The sequence below is a fragment of the Nycticebus coucang genome, chromosome 10 (assembly GCF_027406575.1).
Source record: "Nycticebus coucang isolate mNycCou1 chromosome 10, mNycCou1.pri, whole genome shotgun sequence".
In the NCBI taxonomy this organism is placed as follows: domain Eukaryota; kingdom Metazoa; phylum Chordata; class Mammalia; order Primates; family Lorisidae; genus Nycticebus; species Nycticebus coucang.
This window is the reverse complement of record NC_069789.1, coordinates 59,237,615-59,252,831: the sequence shown is the minus strand read 5'-3', so window position 1 is coordinate 59,252,831 and position 15,217 is coordinate 59,237,615. Positions and strand designations below refer to the sequence as shown.

Genomic DNA, 15,217 nt, shown 5'->3' with positions numbered 1-15,217 from the left:
TGGAGGAGACATGATATCTGAAAGAGACATGTTCACTCTCCCTTTTCTCTATCCCCTACCCCTATTTGGAGTCAGATAGACTAAATGAATCCTAGCTCTTCCTTTTACTAGCTGTGTAGACTTGGTTACATGACATTGAGTCTCAGTTCTCATATCTGTGAAGTGGGAAGAAGAATTTTCCTCAAGGAAAATTATGAGGATTAAAATAAGTTAATACATGTCAACTGATGACACAGTGCCCAGCACATGGTAAAAAGTGAATAAGTCCTAACAGTGATTTTCCTGGATGACTGCCTCCCTCCTTGTTTCTTCCGACCTTCACACTTCCTCCAATTCAGAGGGTGTATGACCCTCCTCTTTCACCTGAAGCATCTCCCACCCTGAGGCTCATGGCCCGCTCAGACTTGATCTCAGCTCCTAGCAGCTTTGCCCCAGCCTGTGGCCTCCAGAGGGGCTGGCAGCCCTGCCTGTGCTGAGCTCTCACTGTGGTAGGGGCTGCCATCTGGCAGGGTCCGAGGGAGCCAGAGCTTCAGATCCGTCCATCCTGTTTGGTAGGAAAAGATGGGGGTGACTTGGGGAGCCAAAGAGGCCTCTGGGTTCATCTCTTCTGTGTTTATAAAGGCCAGAGGACTACTTTCTGCTCAAGCCTCCCTCTGCACACACACACACACCCACTCGCTTTTGAGCCCTCTTCCGCCGTTTCACAGCCAGCCCACATGCCTCCCTGGCAAAACCCCTTGCAAATGCTTGCTTTGGGGACTGGCAGCTTTTGTCTCTGAATCAGGACCTGGGAGTGTTACTTAGAAATTGTGCAGGAGTTGAGGAGGCTTCTGTTAGGCTGAGATGATAATTGCTCTATTTAAAGATGGCTTTGGAGCTGGAAGGAGCCGGAAGGCGCCAGAAGGAGCCAGGCATCCCAGTGCGGCTGTCCTAGGGCTCCCTTCTGCTCACTGTGCTTGTACAGCAGGTGCAGGTAGGGGAAGAAGGTCTTGGACAGTCAGATCAGGGGCATCTGCCTGGCAGCCCTCTCTGGGCTTATCTTCAAACCAGTTCTATATGATGCCATTTGGCCAGGGGAAGTGGAGTTGCTACCTGGCACCTAGTTTGGAGGGAGGCTGGGAGAGCACGTGACACTAAAGCTAGCTTCTCAGTTGCTAAAATGACCAGGAGAACTGGGGGTGAGGGTGGGGCAGCAAGTTGGACCACATAGCCCGTACCTCCCAGTAGGGAGCTTGCAGTCCTGTTCTTCACTCCTGAGAACCTCTGTAGCCCCTTTCTTGTAAGGAGGTCTAAAAACTGCATGCACAGGTGCGCAATATAAGGTGATTCATATCCCTCTGCCATTACAGGGTGCTTTCTACTTCTCAAAGCTTGCTCATCCATGGTCTCATTCCTCCAAGATAGGCAAGGCGAGGGTTGCAGGTTTCATCTTGGAATGGAGGCCTCAGTAGAGGATGACAAGGCCAAGGTCACCTAGCTAGTCTGTGATAGAACTTTAACCCAGATCTCCTAAGTCCCAGCTCTGAGCTTTTTCCTTTGTACTACATTGGTGGCTCTCTGGGGGTCTGCTTGGCTGAAGCCATGCCCAGGGTACCTGAGCTCCTGAGTACAGTACACTCTTCTTCAAAGGGTAGCTTCTGCCACAGGGGTACCTTCCCCAACCTGGTCTCTTCTTTTGGCCTCTCATGTCTTGTTGGTGTACGTGAGGGGGTGGAGAATGTAAGGAGGTTGTGGGCCTGGATATTGATGAGCTTGGAGAGGTATGGTGGGGTCTGGCACGGTGGGAGAATCAGAGGAAAGGCTGTTATCAAGATAAGTGAGATGGCACCTCTGGTCAGACTGGGGCAGCAGCCCTCCACTCTCCTCCCAGCTGCTCTGAGGGCCAGGGAGGCAAGTGTGGGCTGTCCTGGGAGTAGCAATGTTGGGGAATTTCAGGTTCAGACCAGCCTTCTTTTTGCTTCTATAGCCCTTTCAAACCCTGCCCTCCACAGTGGCTGGCTGGCTTGGAGAAAGGATCCCCTGGATCAGAATTTGTGTTCAGTTTCTGTGTCTGGGAGTGTGTGTGTGGCCAAATGTGTATATGTCGTAGTCTCCATGTTCCTGTGTCTGTGTGTGTGTGAGTGTATGTGCACATGTGTGTGGCCACATGCCTGTCTGCTGGGCACTGGGTCCCTCTGAGAATAGCTGTGAGCCCTAGAGTTTCCATCTGATTTAGGCTCCACATCCCTCCCCAGCCTCCCTCTTACTGCCTCCTATTCCTGCCTGGATCATCAGTACTCTAGAGGGAGGAGTTTGGGGAGAAGACGTGTGGCCCTTCTTTGTTACCCCTGCTAGGTTCAGTTCTCCCACAGGTGCGCCTAGGCGCTGACCTCTCAGCTCACCCTGGGTCCTGATGTCCTTGTCCATTCTGACCTTCCCAGTCTCCCTATTATTCCTGCCCCTGGTAGGTGGACAGGAGGCTCTCCTTGTGTTTTCCATAAGAGAAGGCAGAGAGGAGGGAAGGAGCTTAAGGAGCACCTCCAGGTGCCTGTTGCTGTACTGGGGGCTTCACAGTCCTGCACCTGGGAGCTCTGAAGAGCTCACACTCTGAAAACTAAGGTGGTGGCTTTCTAACAATGAGCAGAGAAATCTCCAGCTGCATGCTGCCTTCCTCTGTACAGTGTCCTTTACTCTGGCCACTGGGCTTCGCTGAGCTAGGCTCAAGGCATCACTTGAGCCAGGCTGTGTGCATGCCAACCATCCTAGCTGGTAACTTCTGGCAGTCGCGCTGAGAATTCCACTGGGAATTCCACGGAGGGAGTAGATTCTTAGCCATGAATGGGCACCCCACACGCCCCTCACCCCTGCATTGACCCTGGGTTCCTTTCCATCATTCAGCTCTTGCTCCAGTGCAGAGGTGGTAGGCTATGAATTCAGAATCCAAGCCCGCTGACTACCAGGCCTGCATGCCATCCTTCTTGGCAGGTTTGAGAAGTGGGGAATGGTTTGACCCAGAATCTCCTCCCTGAATTATGGGCATTGTAGCAGGTCAGGGCTCTCTGCCTGCCCCAGTGCCCAGCCTGTGTTTCACCAAGTCCTTAGCCATGTTACACCAGTTCAGGGAAGAAACTACTCTGCCTGTGTTTCCTGTGACCCCTGGAGTCCAACTTTTGGAACTCAGACCCACTAATAGCCCTTTAACCCCTTCTGCAGTTGTCTTGGCTTAAGTGTAGGGGAGAAGCTATGGGGGAGGGTCCAAAGACCCTATTTTCCCCACCCCCACCCCCAGGTCTCAGGAGGACTTTGGGCAGCCTGCCTGCTGCTCCCCTACCGCTGACTGAATCATTTCTATATTTGGCCAGTGAGCCACGTGGGTGGGGGAACCACTGCCACTGCGGCTGCACTTCTGACAACTGGGGGAGGGCAGAGGCTAGGCAGTAGGCATGTGTGTTCCTTGGGAGAACTAAGGAGGCGCCGTCAGGGTGAGCCAGTCTGAAGAAGGGGCATGCGCCAACTCTGCCACACCTGCTTATCCACCCGCTGTGCTAGTTCAGGGCCTGTCTTCCCTGCATCATCCCCTCCCCTGCTGCCCTTCTCCACTCAGCTGGTCCTCAGAGCCGTCTCTTTTCCTACAGACCACACTGCCTTCCAGAAATGATGGGTGTTGCTAGACCCAGCTGGGACTGAGCCAGGCTCCAGTGCTCAGTCTAAGAGAGGGGCCATCTTCCAGCCCTGCTCCCCTACCTGTCATGGCCACACTCGGCTGCTGCCTGCTTGTTTGGGAACACAGGGCATCCAGCCCCAGCCCTGAGAGGTTAAGCCAAGCCTTCTGGCTCCATGTCACGTGGGCACTCCAGGCCTTAGGCCCCTTTCAGAGTGAGAGCAACTGATGTCCACTCGCCTGGCACTGCCCACTCTGAGACCCATGCACTGGGTTCCCCTGGAGGTGCCAACCCTGTGAGACCTTCCCCTGACGCTGAGAAGGCCCTGACACCCCTACCATGTGTGAGGTGATGCCCACAATCAACGAGGGGGACCCTCTGGGGCCCCCCCATGGCGCCGATGCTGACGCCAACTTTGAGCAGCTGATGGTGAACATGCTGGATGAGCGGGAGAAGTTGCTGGAGTCGCTTCGGGAGAGTCAGGAGACCTTGGCAGCCACGCAGAGCCGGCTCCAGGATGCCCTACATGAGCGGGACCAGCTCCAGCGCCACCTTAACTCCGCCCTCCCACAGGTACGGGGCCTAAAGGTCTGCGTCTCCTTTATCCCCTTCTCTTCCCGTAGCCCTGCTAGATCCAGCAGCCACTGGGCCCTCAGCTCATCTGCATCTATGTGTACATCTACTATTAGAATTCATAGAGCATTTACTTTCCTTTCTTCCTACTTAAATCCTTTCCCTGTCATTCCCATGCTCCTCAGCCTGGAATTGGCTTCTGCTGGAGAAATGGGTGGAATTTCATGTAGGAAGAAAACCCAAAGGTGCCAACTGCAGTGAGCGCAGACGGCCAGTAGGTGGCACCCCAGACTGGAAAGAAACCTCCTTCTTGCCAGCTCCTCACCAGCATCCTATTGTTGGAGGTGTCTGTTAGGAAATCACTGAAAGGGGAGCTGGGAGAAGCCTTAGAGTTCAGCCCCCTATTGCACAGAAAATTGTAGGCAGAGCTGAGTCTAGAAGCCAGCTGTCCTGACACCCTTTCTCATGCCTGTCAGCAGCATACTACTAGCTATAACATAGTTACCATTTATTGCGTATTTTCTTTTTTCTTTCTTTCTTTTTTTTTGAGCAAGAATCTCACTCTGTCATCCTAGGTAGAGGGCTGTGGTGTTTATCATATCTCATAGTGACTCCTGGGTTCGAGTGACCCTCTTGCTCTGCTTCCTGAGTAACCGGGACTACAGGGACTACTACCCCGCCATAACACCCGGGTAGTTTTTCTATATTGGTAGAGACGGGGTCTTGCTCTTGCTCAGGCTGGTCTCAAGCTCCTGAGCTCAGGCAATTCATGTGCCTTGGTCTCCCAAAGTGCTAGGATTACAGACGTGAGCCACCTCACCCAGCCTGTTGTGTATTTTTTATGTACTAAGTGCTGTGTACTCATAGATTTGTTCATTAAATTCTCATCAGATGATGAAACTAAGGCTTAGAGAGATTAATAAGTTGCTCCACCCAGTTATGTGGTGGAGGCAAGAATTGAACCCTGGGACTGTTTGACTCCAGAGGCTAAGGGCTTCACCATACCACGGTATTTTTTCATCACTGCATAGGCCCTGGAGGCTTCTATTGCTTCTTATCATTTGGTAGCTATTCCAGGCAAGACTCATGCTCTGAGGATGGGAAGGGAGGAGGAACCTGGGTCATCAGGTGTGAACTCTGCCTGGTAACCAGGCCCCATGGAGGAGTGGGGTTTGTCTGTGAGCACAGTACTCACAGCCACTGTGTGAGTACTCTGCCCTCTCCACCTCCTCTTATGAGAAGAAAGATGGGTAGCCAAAACCAGGTGCCTGACACATTGTGTAGCCCAGCCTGAGCTGGTGGAGGTGCTGCTGGGGTTGGAGGAGGCAGCCCTGAGGAGCCTGACAGCTTAGGTGTCAGCAGCAGCCTCTTTCCTCATGTGTGAGGTGAACCAAGTCTGGGCCTGGGTGAATGACTCTCCTGCCTGGAGTCAGAAATAATGCTTTATTGGTAAGAATGTGGAGCTCTGGTGAAGAAGTGGGTTGGGGCTCAGTGTCCGTAGCACAGTGGTTACGGCACCAGCCATATGCACCGAGGCTGGTTTGAACCTGGCCTGGGCCAGTTGAAACAACAATGACAACTGCACCTATAGTACCAGCTACTTGGGAAGCAGAGGCAAGAGAATCACTGAAGTCCAAGAGTTTGAAGTTTCTGTGAGCTGTGATGCCACGGCACTCTACCGAGCGTGGCATAGTGAGACTACTGTCTCAAAATAAATAAATAAATAAATAAAAAGTAGGTTGGCCCAGGAGGCCCTGAACATGCTCTGGAGTGAATGAGCCAGTCCCTGTCCCTAAGGAGCTCATAGACTAGGAAGGAGACACGCAAGAACCCACATGACTGGGAGAGAATGTAGAAGAAGATAAGAGAGGCCTAACAGAGTTGTTGAGAACAATATCAGTGATAAAAATAGCCATCTTTGATGGGTTTGGGCTTTCTATACATTGCCTCATTTAATCCTCATAGCAACACCTGGCACGAGGGCCATCGCCTAGATCAGGGAGCGAGGTTCAGAGAGATTAGGTAACTTGTTCCAGGTCACACAGCTAAGGAGGACAGAGCTGAGATATGATCCCAGGCCTACCTGACTCCCTACACTGGACTTCATGAGGGCTGGGTTATGTCTTTCTTGCACTATATCCCCAGTGACTAGCATGGGACTTAGTACATGATGGGTGCTCACTGATATTGTGGTTGAATAGTGGACTCCTGAGTTGGTGCTTTTAACCACTAAACAGTTTTCAGAAGGGAAAGAGCCTTCCACTGGAGAATCTGGAAAGCTCCCAAGGAGGCTGTATCCTCTGAGATGGGCTTCAATGGATAAATTCATCAGGTGGTGACAAAGGGTAGGGTTTTCCAGGGGGAGGGAGCCCACTGAGCAAAGGTGTAGAATTAGGAAGGCTTGCTAGTATTTGTTTGTCTATTTTTTTTTTTTTTTTTGAGACAGAGTCCCACTATGTCACCCTCAGTAGAGTGCCATGGCCTCACAACTCACAGCAACCTCAAACTCTTGGTCTTAAGTGATTCTCTTGCCTCAGCCTCCCAAGTAGCTTGGACTACAGGTGCCCACCACAACGCTCGGCTATTTTTTAGTTGAGTTGTTGTTTAGCAGGCCCTGAGCTGGGCTCGAACCCGTCAGCCTTGGTGTATGTGGCCAGTGCCCTACTCACTCATGGGCTCTGAGCCAGGTTGCTGGTATTTAGAAACAGCAAGTGACCCAAGTTACCTGGTCAAGGTGTATGGAAAGGAACCACGAGAGGGAAGTTTGAACACCAGCATAAGAAGTTTGTATCTGTAAACCGTGTTGTGCTTTAGGAGATTATCTTGACGGCAGTGTGTCAGATGGGTTAGAGATGGGGAGGGAAGGAGGCAGCAGTGTGTCAGATGGGTTAGAAAGGAAGATGGGGAGGGAAGGAACTGGCATCTTGGGGTGGGGAAATGAGGCGGCCACTGAGCTTGAGGCGAGGGCAAGGGAGAGTACCATCCCTCTGGTAGTGGTGTCCTGGTGTCAGGCTGGGGGCCATGCCACTGAGTCCCATCTCTAGATACCAGCATGAATATATGTGTGCATGAGTGTGTGTGTGTGTGTGAGAAACTGGGTGTGTGCGCATGCATGTGTGCAAGCTCAGGCTCAGGCCTTGGCTTCTAGGTGTGAGATGCTTGACCTTGACCACTATTAGACATGACCCTGATAGAAAGGCAGTAATCAAGGAATAAGGTCAGGGGTTCATGGTTTCTCATGCTCTGGCATCTTTGGTTCCTCGTCTCTTCCCACAACCTTTCTAGCCCTTTTGCCTGATTTGAAGTGCTAAGAGGGGATTACTTTGAGAGTTCTTCCTTTGCTCATGAGTCTTTGGTATGAGGGAGGCTGGAAGTTATGAGAGGCTGCAGCCTGTTCAGTCACTCTCAGACCTTGAGCAGCCACAGAATTTGGGCCACTCACCTGAAAAACCTTTCTGGAATGAGGTGATGTTTAATTAAATAAATAGGATATGATGAACCTCAAATTGTGTGCTTGTCCTGATGGAGGAGGGTAGATTAGAAAGGTCTCTGGGCCTGAGAGTATGGGAATGGGTCTCCCTGGAATCCTTGGCAAGTGGACATTTGGTAAAGCCAGGGAAAGTCCCTGGCATCCGGTGCCAGAATGCAGCCCTGTCTTGGTTGACTGAGGCTCCCAGGAAGCTGGAGCTGAAGCCCTGTGTGCACCTGCTCGGGCAGGTCTGCACGCTCTCTTGCTCCTATAGGTGGACCCTTCAATCCACTTATTTCACTTGCCACCTGCAGCTTGCAAAGGCTGGGAAGGGGCTGGAAGAGAGCTCCCTGGGGCACTCACTCAGACGTTATCTTCAAAACCACATTTTCTGCCCTCTCTGATATCCATGAGTTTCTATTTAGACCTTATTCTGCTAAACCTGAAGCAGAAGTCCCCTCCATCAGCTTCGAAAGGAAAATGTCATTGAATTGCTGGAGAAATGGGAATGCCAAGCAGGAGGGAGGACATGATTTGGTCATTTTGGTGGCTGGTGAGGGTGGAGGGAAGTGGCTGCAGAGCAGACTCAGTCACTTTCTCGCAGTGGTATCCAGCTCTGTTCCTTCTGTTCCTAACACACACTTGGGGTGCATGGAGGGCCCAGAGATGGGGACCCCGCTGGGGGCCACATGCTAGTTGCAGGTTTACTGCCCTGGGTGTTTTGGAAGTAAGGGACAGGCAAGAGGAGCCCACCCTGACCTGAGCCTGCAGGACACCAATGAGGGGCCGAATCCCTAAGCACTGAGGGGCCTTGGGGATTTTCAGGAATTTGCCACCTTAACCCGGGAGCTGAGCATGTGTCGGGAACAGCTTCTAGAGCGGGAGGAAGAGATATCAGAACTGAAAGCAGAACGGAATAACACAAGGGTAAGTGGGGATGCCCAGTGCGGTGGGCGGGATGTGGGGGGCGGGACACTGTAAGAGAGCAGGCAGGCCCGGGGTCAGGCACAGCCCCAATCCCATCCGAGAGGGACAGGCAAATCATTTAACTACCAGTGCTGGCTTTTTCTCCTGTAGTTGCTAGATAATTGAAAGATTGGGATCATGGGGGAGAGGCCAGGCAGTGTGTTCAGCTAGGCAGCAGCTATGAACTAGTGTGGATGACTTTGACATTTCACAGTGGCAGGGCAGTGCTCGTGTCTGTTCAGTGGGCCCTGCTTGTAGCCCCTGGGGCACGTGCTCACAACCCTCCTTCTCAATCTCCTCCCCACCTCACTCTTGCCAGCTGCTTCTGGAACATCTGGAGTGCCTGGTGTCCCGCCACGAGCGGTCACTGCGGATGACTGTGGTGAAACGCCAGGCCCAGTCACCTTCAGGGGTCTCCAGTGAGGTGGAGGTGCTGAAGGCCCTCAAGTCACTGTTTGAGCACCACAAAGCCCTGGACGAGAAGGTGCCCACATCCCTCCCTCCCGCGTGTAGCCAGACTTCCCTGGAGCCGCAGTGTGTCCCTTCTCTGAGGTTTCTCCTACCAGTGTTTAAGGAAACCTTCCTTCTAGCTTCAAAACTGGCTCACTCCTACCATTGGCCTAGTTACAAGGTTCCCTTGTAGGGAACCTTGTAAAAGGTTCCCTTTTAGGTTCCCTTCCACGAATTTGCCCCTTGGCAGGCCCTTCATTTTCCCTGATGCCCAGCGGTGGTTTCCTAAGCCCACGCTCTTCCAGCCAAATCTAGTGGGGCCCCTTCCTCCATTTCCCCTTTCCTTGGACAGGTTCGAGAGCGGCTCCGGGCAGCACTGGAGAGAGTGACTACCTTGGAGGAGCAGCTGGCAGGTGCCCACCAGCAGGTAAGCTGCCTGCCCACCCTTGCTCTGCAGCCTGTGAAAGTCGGGGCTGGTGTACCCCTGCGTTCCACTCTATTCCTCCTGGCATTTCTCCCCAACTATAGCTATAAAGCAAGGCGAGGCTAGATACTGCTTTCCAGGAGCGGGGCTCAGAAGGGTCTGGAATGTATGGCAGGTTTTCTTCTCTTTGACTCATTGTCTTGGGGGCTGTGCCCTACAGGTGTCTGCCTTGCAGCAGGGGATAGGGGTGCGGGATGGAGCTGCAGAAGAGGAGGGGACAGTGGAGCTGGGGCCGAAACGCCTATGGAAGGTGGGTCCCTGGGAGCTGTGTTCTTCCAGGTGGGGGGCGGGGGGCCGCTGGGAGGCCCTGCCCTGCCTTGATTCAGTGGAGTAAGTACTTGAATTAAATTTGAGGCTTTCTCTCATATTCCCACTTCTCTTTCCATCTTTCCCCCGTCCTGTCTGCAAAGAAATCTGTTGATTTTTGTTTTAGTGCCCAGTATACTGCTATACTGTGTCCACTTGTATTATTAGGTGACATCAACCTTATGTGGCAGCATGAGGCAAAATTCCTTTTCTCTCTCAGCCCTTGTTTCCCTAATCATGCCCCTTTCCGGGTTACAATAGCAGGTAAAACTAGAAATTGTTTTTTTAAGAGATACACAAGAGAGCAAGGGTGTCTGGTCATTGTCAGGAGTGAACTCCTGGGGCCCTGCTCTTGGGGCAGAGCTGTGGTCTGCACCTCCCTGGGGCTGGACATGGGTGTGGGATACCCTGAGTCCCCAAGACTGACTAATAGCTCGCTGTCCTTGGAGGATGAGGCAGGCCGGTTGGAGGAACTACAGGAGCTCCTGGAGAAGCAGAACTTTGAGTTGAGCCAGGCCCGGGAACGACTGGTCACCCTGACAGCATCTGTGACTGAACTTGAGGAGGACCTGGGCACAGCCCGCCGGGACCTCATCAAGTCGGAGGAGCTGAGCAGCAAGCATCAGCGGGACCTCCGGGAGGTGCGCAAAGGATGGGCCTGTTCTCTGTGGCCTCATCCTGCTGCGTGCAGATGTTTGGCACTCGGGAGGGTCTTCAGGGAGGGCCAGTTAAAGTCTGGAGAGGGTAAGATTGGATGCTTGTCAGGGTCTGGTATGGGAGGAGTCATGGGAGGAGAGGGACAAGGCCAGACATTGACAGGGGAGCATGGATCATGTCCCTTTCTGAGTTACAGCCAGCCAGGTCTTGGTGGGGAGGTGCAGACAGGATAGGAGCAGGGAAAGGCTGGTGACCTTCCCTCTTTCCTCTTCTCCCACGTAGGCTCTGGCCCAGAAGGAGGACATGGAGGAGCGAATCACCACATTGGAGAAGCGCTACCTGGCTGCTCAGCGCGAGGCCACATCCATCCATGACCTCAATGACAAACTGGAGAATGAGCTGGCCAACAAGGAGTCCCTACACCGCCAGGTAACTCCTCCAGATGGGCCAGGGGTGGGTATTACACTTAACCCCAGAGGTCCTTGTGATTGTGCCTGCACCTTCCCTGGTGGCCTGGGAGCCCCTGGGGTCTGGCAGGTCACCTTTGGAAAGGGGAAATCAGGCATTTTGTGTAGCCATGAACCAAGATTGTCCCTTGCTGCTTCTGACCTGTCATCTGCTCTCTGCTGAGGCTGAGGTGGGGGTGGAGCGCCACACTCCCACTTGAATCACTTCACCGCCCCCACATTGCTAGTGTGAGGAGAAGGCCCGACACCTGCAGGAGCTGTTGGAGGTGGCAGAGCAGAAGCTGCAGCAGACGATGCGCAGGGCAGAGACGCTACCAGAGGTGGAGGCTGAGCTGGCCCAGAGAATTGCAGCCCTCACCAAGGCAAGTGGGCCAGGGGCCTGGGATCTGTCTGCCTTTGTCTCCTGTTACAAGTTCTTTGGGAGCCTGGCAGGGAATGGAGAGGGTGGAAGGCACCTTGAACTGGGAGCCAGAAGAGTGCTTCCCACTGGGCGACTTCAGGAAACACACTGCCTGCCATGTGCCTGTCAGCTAGGAGTAGTAATCCCTGCCCTCATAACACTACAGGGATGTGGCAGTCCCATAAGAAGGGGTGTGATAGTACTTTAAGAAGAAGAAGAGACTCTGCAGATGCAAGTGTTATTATTGCCATTTACACCATTGCGATCAATACTTTCTTTTGTTTGGGCCTGGAGTGGAAAGATTAGGACTTTGATCTCTGGAAAGACAAAAGCTGAGAGGAGGTCACGTTCAGAGTCTATACATCCACAGTGGAGATAAGAATGGGAGTTTAGCTGAGCAGGTCTTTCTTTACCCAACTGAAGCATTCTAGATATAGGGACCACCCCTGATGGCCTGAAGGCTGCAGCTTTGGGAATCAATAAAAGGGATATAATTTTACCTAGTGGCTAGTTGCCTTTATGGAGTAATAATTCCTAGGAAGTGTGCTGGCTAAAAACATAACAGGTTCTGGTAAATGAATGAACTTGGACATGCAGTGGGTTAATCAAAATACTTCTGGAGCATTTTCAGCTGGTCAGAGACTTTCAGGAGGCCTAATGTAATCTCATTGTAGCTACCTCCAACCCAAGAATAGAAAGAAGCCAGTGTTTAGTAAGCACCAGGCCTGGAGTCCCTGAAGGATAGAGGCCGGCCTAGTGCTCGGAATGGAACCTGCAGCCTGGCTGTACCTCAGTGAGGTACTAACTGGCTCTGACTTGGGAAAAGTCACCCCTTCCCTAACTGGGCCTCACTGTCCTACCCTCTACAATGGTAGAATTGAAAGTGGTGGTCTCTGAGGTCTTTCCAGCCTCTAGGAATGAAGGGCTGGGTTTACATTTCAGCAGAGGATGTTCTAGAGGATTTGGGATACTGAGCTTTGGTGTCTCCTGATAACTGACAAGAAGGGATGGGCTGAAGTGAATAATATGTTCAAATGAGTCATAACAAGAGGATTTTAAGGAAGGCTTTTCTGTCCGTAAGATGTGTATTATTCTAGAATATCTTGTCAGCAGAGAGACTAGGGTCTCCATTTTTGGAGGTGCATGAATGGAGAGGGAGACCCCGCCCCCTGGGCTAGGTTTAACCGCAGAGGTTGAGCACTTATTGTGTTCTACATGTTTAAGTGTTACAGTGGATTATTTTATTTGGTCCTTATAGTGAACCAGTGGGCATAGGTGCTGTTACTATCCACATTTTATAGTTAAGGAAACTAAGGCATAGAGGTTCAGTAACCCCAAGGTCACACAGCTGGTAAGAGAGGGAGCCAGGATTTGAACCCAGGCAGTCTGGCACGAGTCCCTGTTCTTCAGTGCAGTTCCCTCTCTCTGGAACAGGTTTATGGTAGCTCATGCTTTTGGGTAGAGTTTTCTCCTAGAAGCATGAGGTAGATTTATAAAATCTCTTGAGCTGCCAGCCCCAGGATGTTTTAAGGCTAAGCCTGAGCAGGAGGAGGTGGGGGAGACCTGGCAGGGATCAGGCTGTCTGAGAAGAAAGGTGGGGGGATGGCGGTTCTGCTCCAAGATGATAAGCGAAGGCTGGCTTCTCTTGTGCCTGAGGCCCTGATCCCCAAGGCCACCCTGGCACCACGGTGCATGGGATGTGGGGCCTGGGCAGGAGGAGCAGAGAGATCTACAGGCTGCACCGACCCATCCCTGCCTCTAGGCTGAAGAACGGCATGGCAACATTGAGGAACACCTGCGCCAGCTGGAGGGGCAGCTGGAGGAGAAGAACCAGGAGCTGGCAAGGGTGAGGGCACCGGGCTGGGCCCTCAGGCCCCCTCCCTGCCCCCAGGGTAGGCTCCCAGGATGGTCTGTGGAAGGGCACGGAGGCAGGGCCTGGCCAGGGACAGAGTCACAGGCAGAGCCAGGGAGGAGGAGGTTGGGAGAGCTGGAGAGGGGCTCCCAGAGGACAAGAGGAGGACAGGGGAGAGGGTGCAGCCCAGTGGGAGTGGGTTGCTCCCAGAAAGGGCCGCCACACGGCCCTGGGGTGGCCTGGTGCGAGGCGGGCTAGCTGTGCAGGTGCGCCAACGGGAGAAGATGAACGAGGACCACAACAAGCGGCTGTCAGACACCGTGGACCGGCTGCTTAGCGAGTCCAACGAGCGCCTGCAGCTCCACCTCAAGGAGCGCATGGCCGCCCTCGAGGAGAAGGTGCCTGGAGGGCGGGGTCGGGCTGGGAGAGGTTAGTCGGGGCGGGGCCTCAGTGCCAGCGAGGGTCCCCGGGAGGGCAGGAGGGGTGGGCCGGCCCCCCTGGTCAGGTCTGTGCTGGGAGGGGAAGGCTGGGACCTGATGGGCAGGGGTGGGGGCCTGGCTCACAGCTGCTCTCCCCCAGAACACGCTGATCCAGGAGTTGGAGAGCTCCCAGAGGCAGATCGAGGAGCAGCATCACCACAAGGTACCCACCCCTCCCGGCCTGGGAGGGCAGGAGTGCCGGGGAGAGGACACATAGCTTTCCCACAGAGCTGCTCTGATACCCAGCGCCGGCGTTAGCTGCTATGTTGGTCCGAGTGCATACATTATTTCTTTATTCTTCACTATAGCCATTGTGGTAGATATATTACTGCCCACAGGTAAAGAAGAAACCAAGGCCATAGCGTAGGGGATGGGGTGGGAAGCAGAGAGACAGGGCCCAGCAAAGAGCTCAACCCCAGGATTTAGTGGGGGCCTCAAACCTTGGTGTGGCAAGAGTCCAGTCAGTCTGGGAGGATCAGCCACTAGCCCTGCCTCAGTGACGTCTGTGAGGTCTGGGAGGACACGTGGGGCCCTGTGCTGCCCAGCCTGATTTGCCCTGCGTTTGTGTGGTGGCAATGGGGCCTCAGGCCCATTCCAGCAGAGTCCTTCCCCAGACAGACCCCCTCCTGGCCCTGCCCCCCTGCCCACCCTTCTGCTCACTTTCCAGTTGGACCTCTTCTCTTTTGGTGTCATCTGTGGGCCTGGCCCGTGGCCCCGGCTTTGGACTTTGCAGTGCCTTCTCCTGCTTCTCCCCAAATCTGCTGTCCTCTTTGTCCCTCTCTGACTCCCGTCCTTTCCTGTCTGCCCCTCCCTGGCCCTCACCCCCACCCCGGGTCTGCCTGGCACAGGGCCGCCTGTCCGAAGAGATTGAGAAGCTGCGCCAAGAGGTGGACCAGCTGAAGGGTCGAGGGGGGCCGTTTGTGGATGGCGTCCACTCCAGGTACTGGAGCGTGGGAGGCTGGGCGTGCTGGGATGGGGTCCTGGATGGACCCTGAGGAAGGAGACTTCCCCCCACCAAAAGATCGCCCAGGACCTCAGGGTCCTCCTCCTATTCAGGGTGGGACACTGAGGCTCGGAGGACTTGGTCCAAGTACCCAGCTCAGCTGGGAAGTCTGGAAGGGCTCACCTGTCCTCTGAGGGATGCTGAGAGGCAAGTAATCAGTTAATGCTCCTTCCCCACTGCCATGGGACACAGCCCATGCTTCCTGCTTCCCTGACAGAGAGCATGCCCTTGAGAGAGGTCTGTTGAGTCCTTACTTTCCCATGTCCCACAAGTCCCACGGGTAGAGTGCTACTCACTCTAGTTCCCTTGAGAGTCAAGGGCCACCTTAGTGCAGCAGCTGGCAGAATGGCAGCAGAAGAGATTGAAATGAGGCATCTGAAACTTCCTTACCAGAAGCTGAGGTGCTATGTTAACCATATGGTTGTGGCATCCCTTTTTCTGAAAATATTTTAAGAGATGGCTTGAATTAA

At 53.6% G+C, this 15,217-nt stretch overlaps 1 protein-coding gene across 7 annotated transcripts in view; it reads left to right on the top strand.

The window, feature by feature from the left end:
• Window positions 1-15,217, top strand: part of PPFIA4 (PTPRF interacting protein alpha 4) — a 51,649-nt gene that overhangs the window by 7,277 nt on the left and 29,155 nt on the right. For 6 of the 7 annotated variants that reach the window (XR_008383173.1, XR_008383170.1, XR_008383172.1 and 3 more), the window contains exons 2-13: window positions 3,615-4,214; window positions 8,509-8,610; window positions 8,969-9,133; window positions 9,452-9,526; window positions 9,744-9,833; window positions 10,339-10,530; window positions 10,829-10,975; window positions 11,241-11,375; window positions 13,176-13,259; window positions 13,532-13,663; window positions 13,845-13,907; window positions 14,593-14,684. Coding sequence is in view for 2 of the 7 variants with exons in the window: in XM_053606771.1 (XP_053462746.1) it covers window positions 3,981-4,214; window positions 8,509-8,610; window positions 8,969-9,133; window positions 9,452-9,526; window positions 9,744-9,833; window positions 10,339-10,530; window positions 10,829-10,975; window positions 11,241-11,375; window positions 13,176-13,259; window positions 13,532-13,663; window positions 13,845-13,907; window positions 14,593-14,684 (1,511 nt within the window). In the remaining 5 variants the exon portion in view is untranslated. Of the gene's footprint in view, window positions 1-1,631; window positions 2,965-3,614; window positions 4,215-8,508; window positions 8,611-8,968; window positions 9,134-9,451; window positions 9,527-9,743; window positions 9,834-10,338; window positions 10,531-10,828; window positions 10,976-11,240; window positions 11,376-13,175; window positions 13,260-13,531; window positions 13,664-13,844; window positions 13,908-14,592; window positions 14,685-15,217 lie in introns of those variants that run through there. The other variant, XR_008383171.1, reaches the window with a different exon arrangement.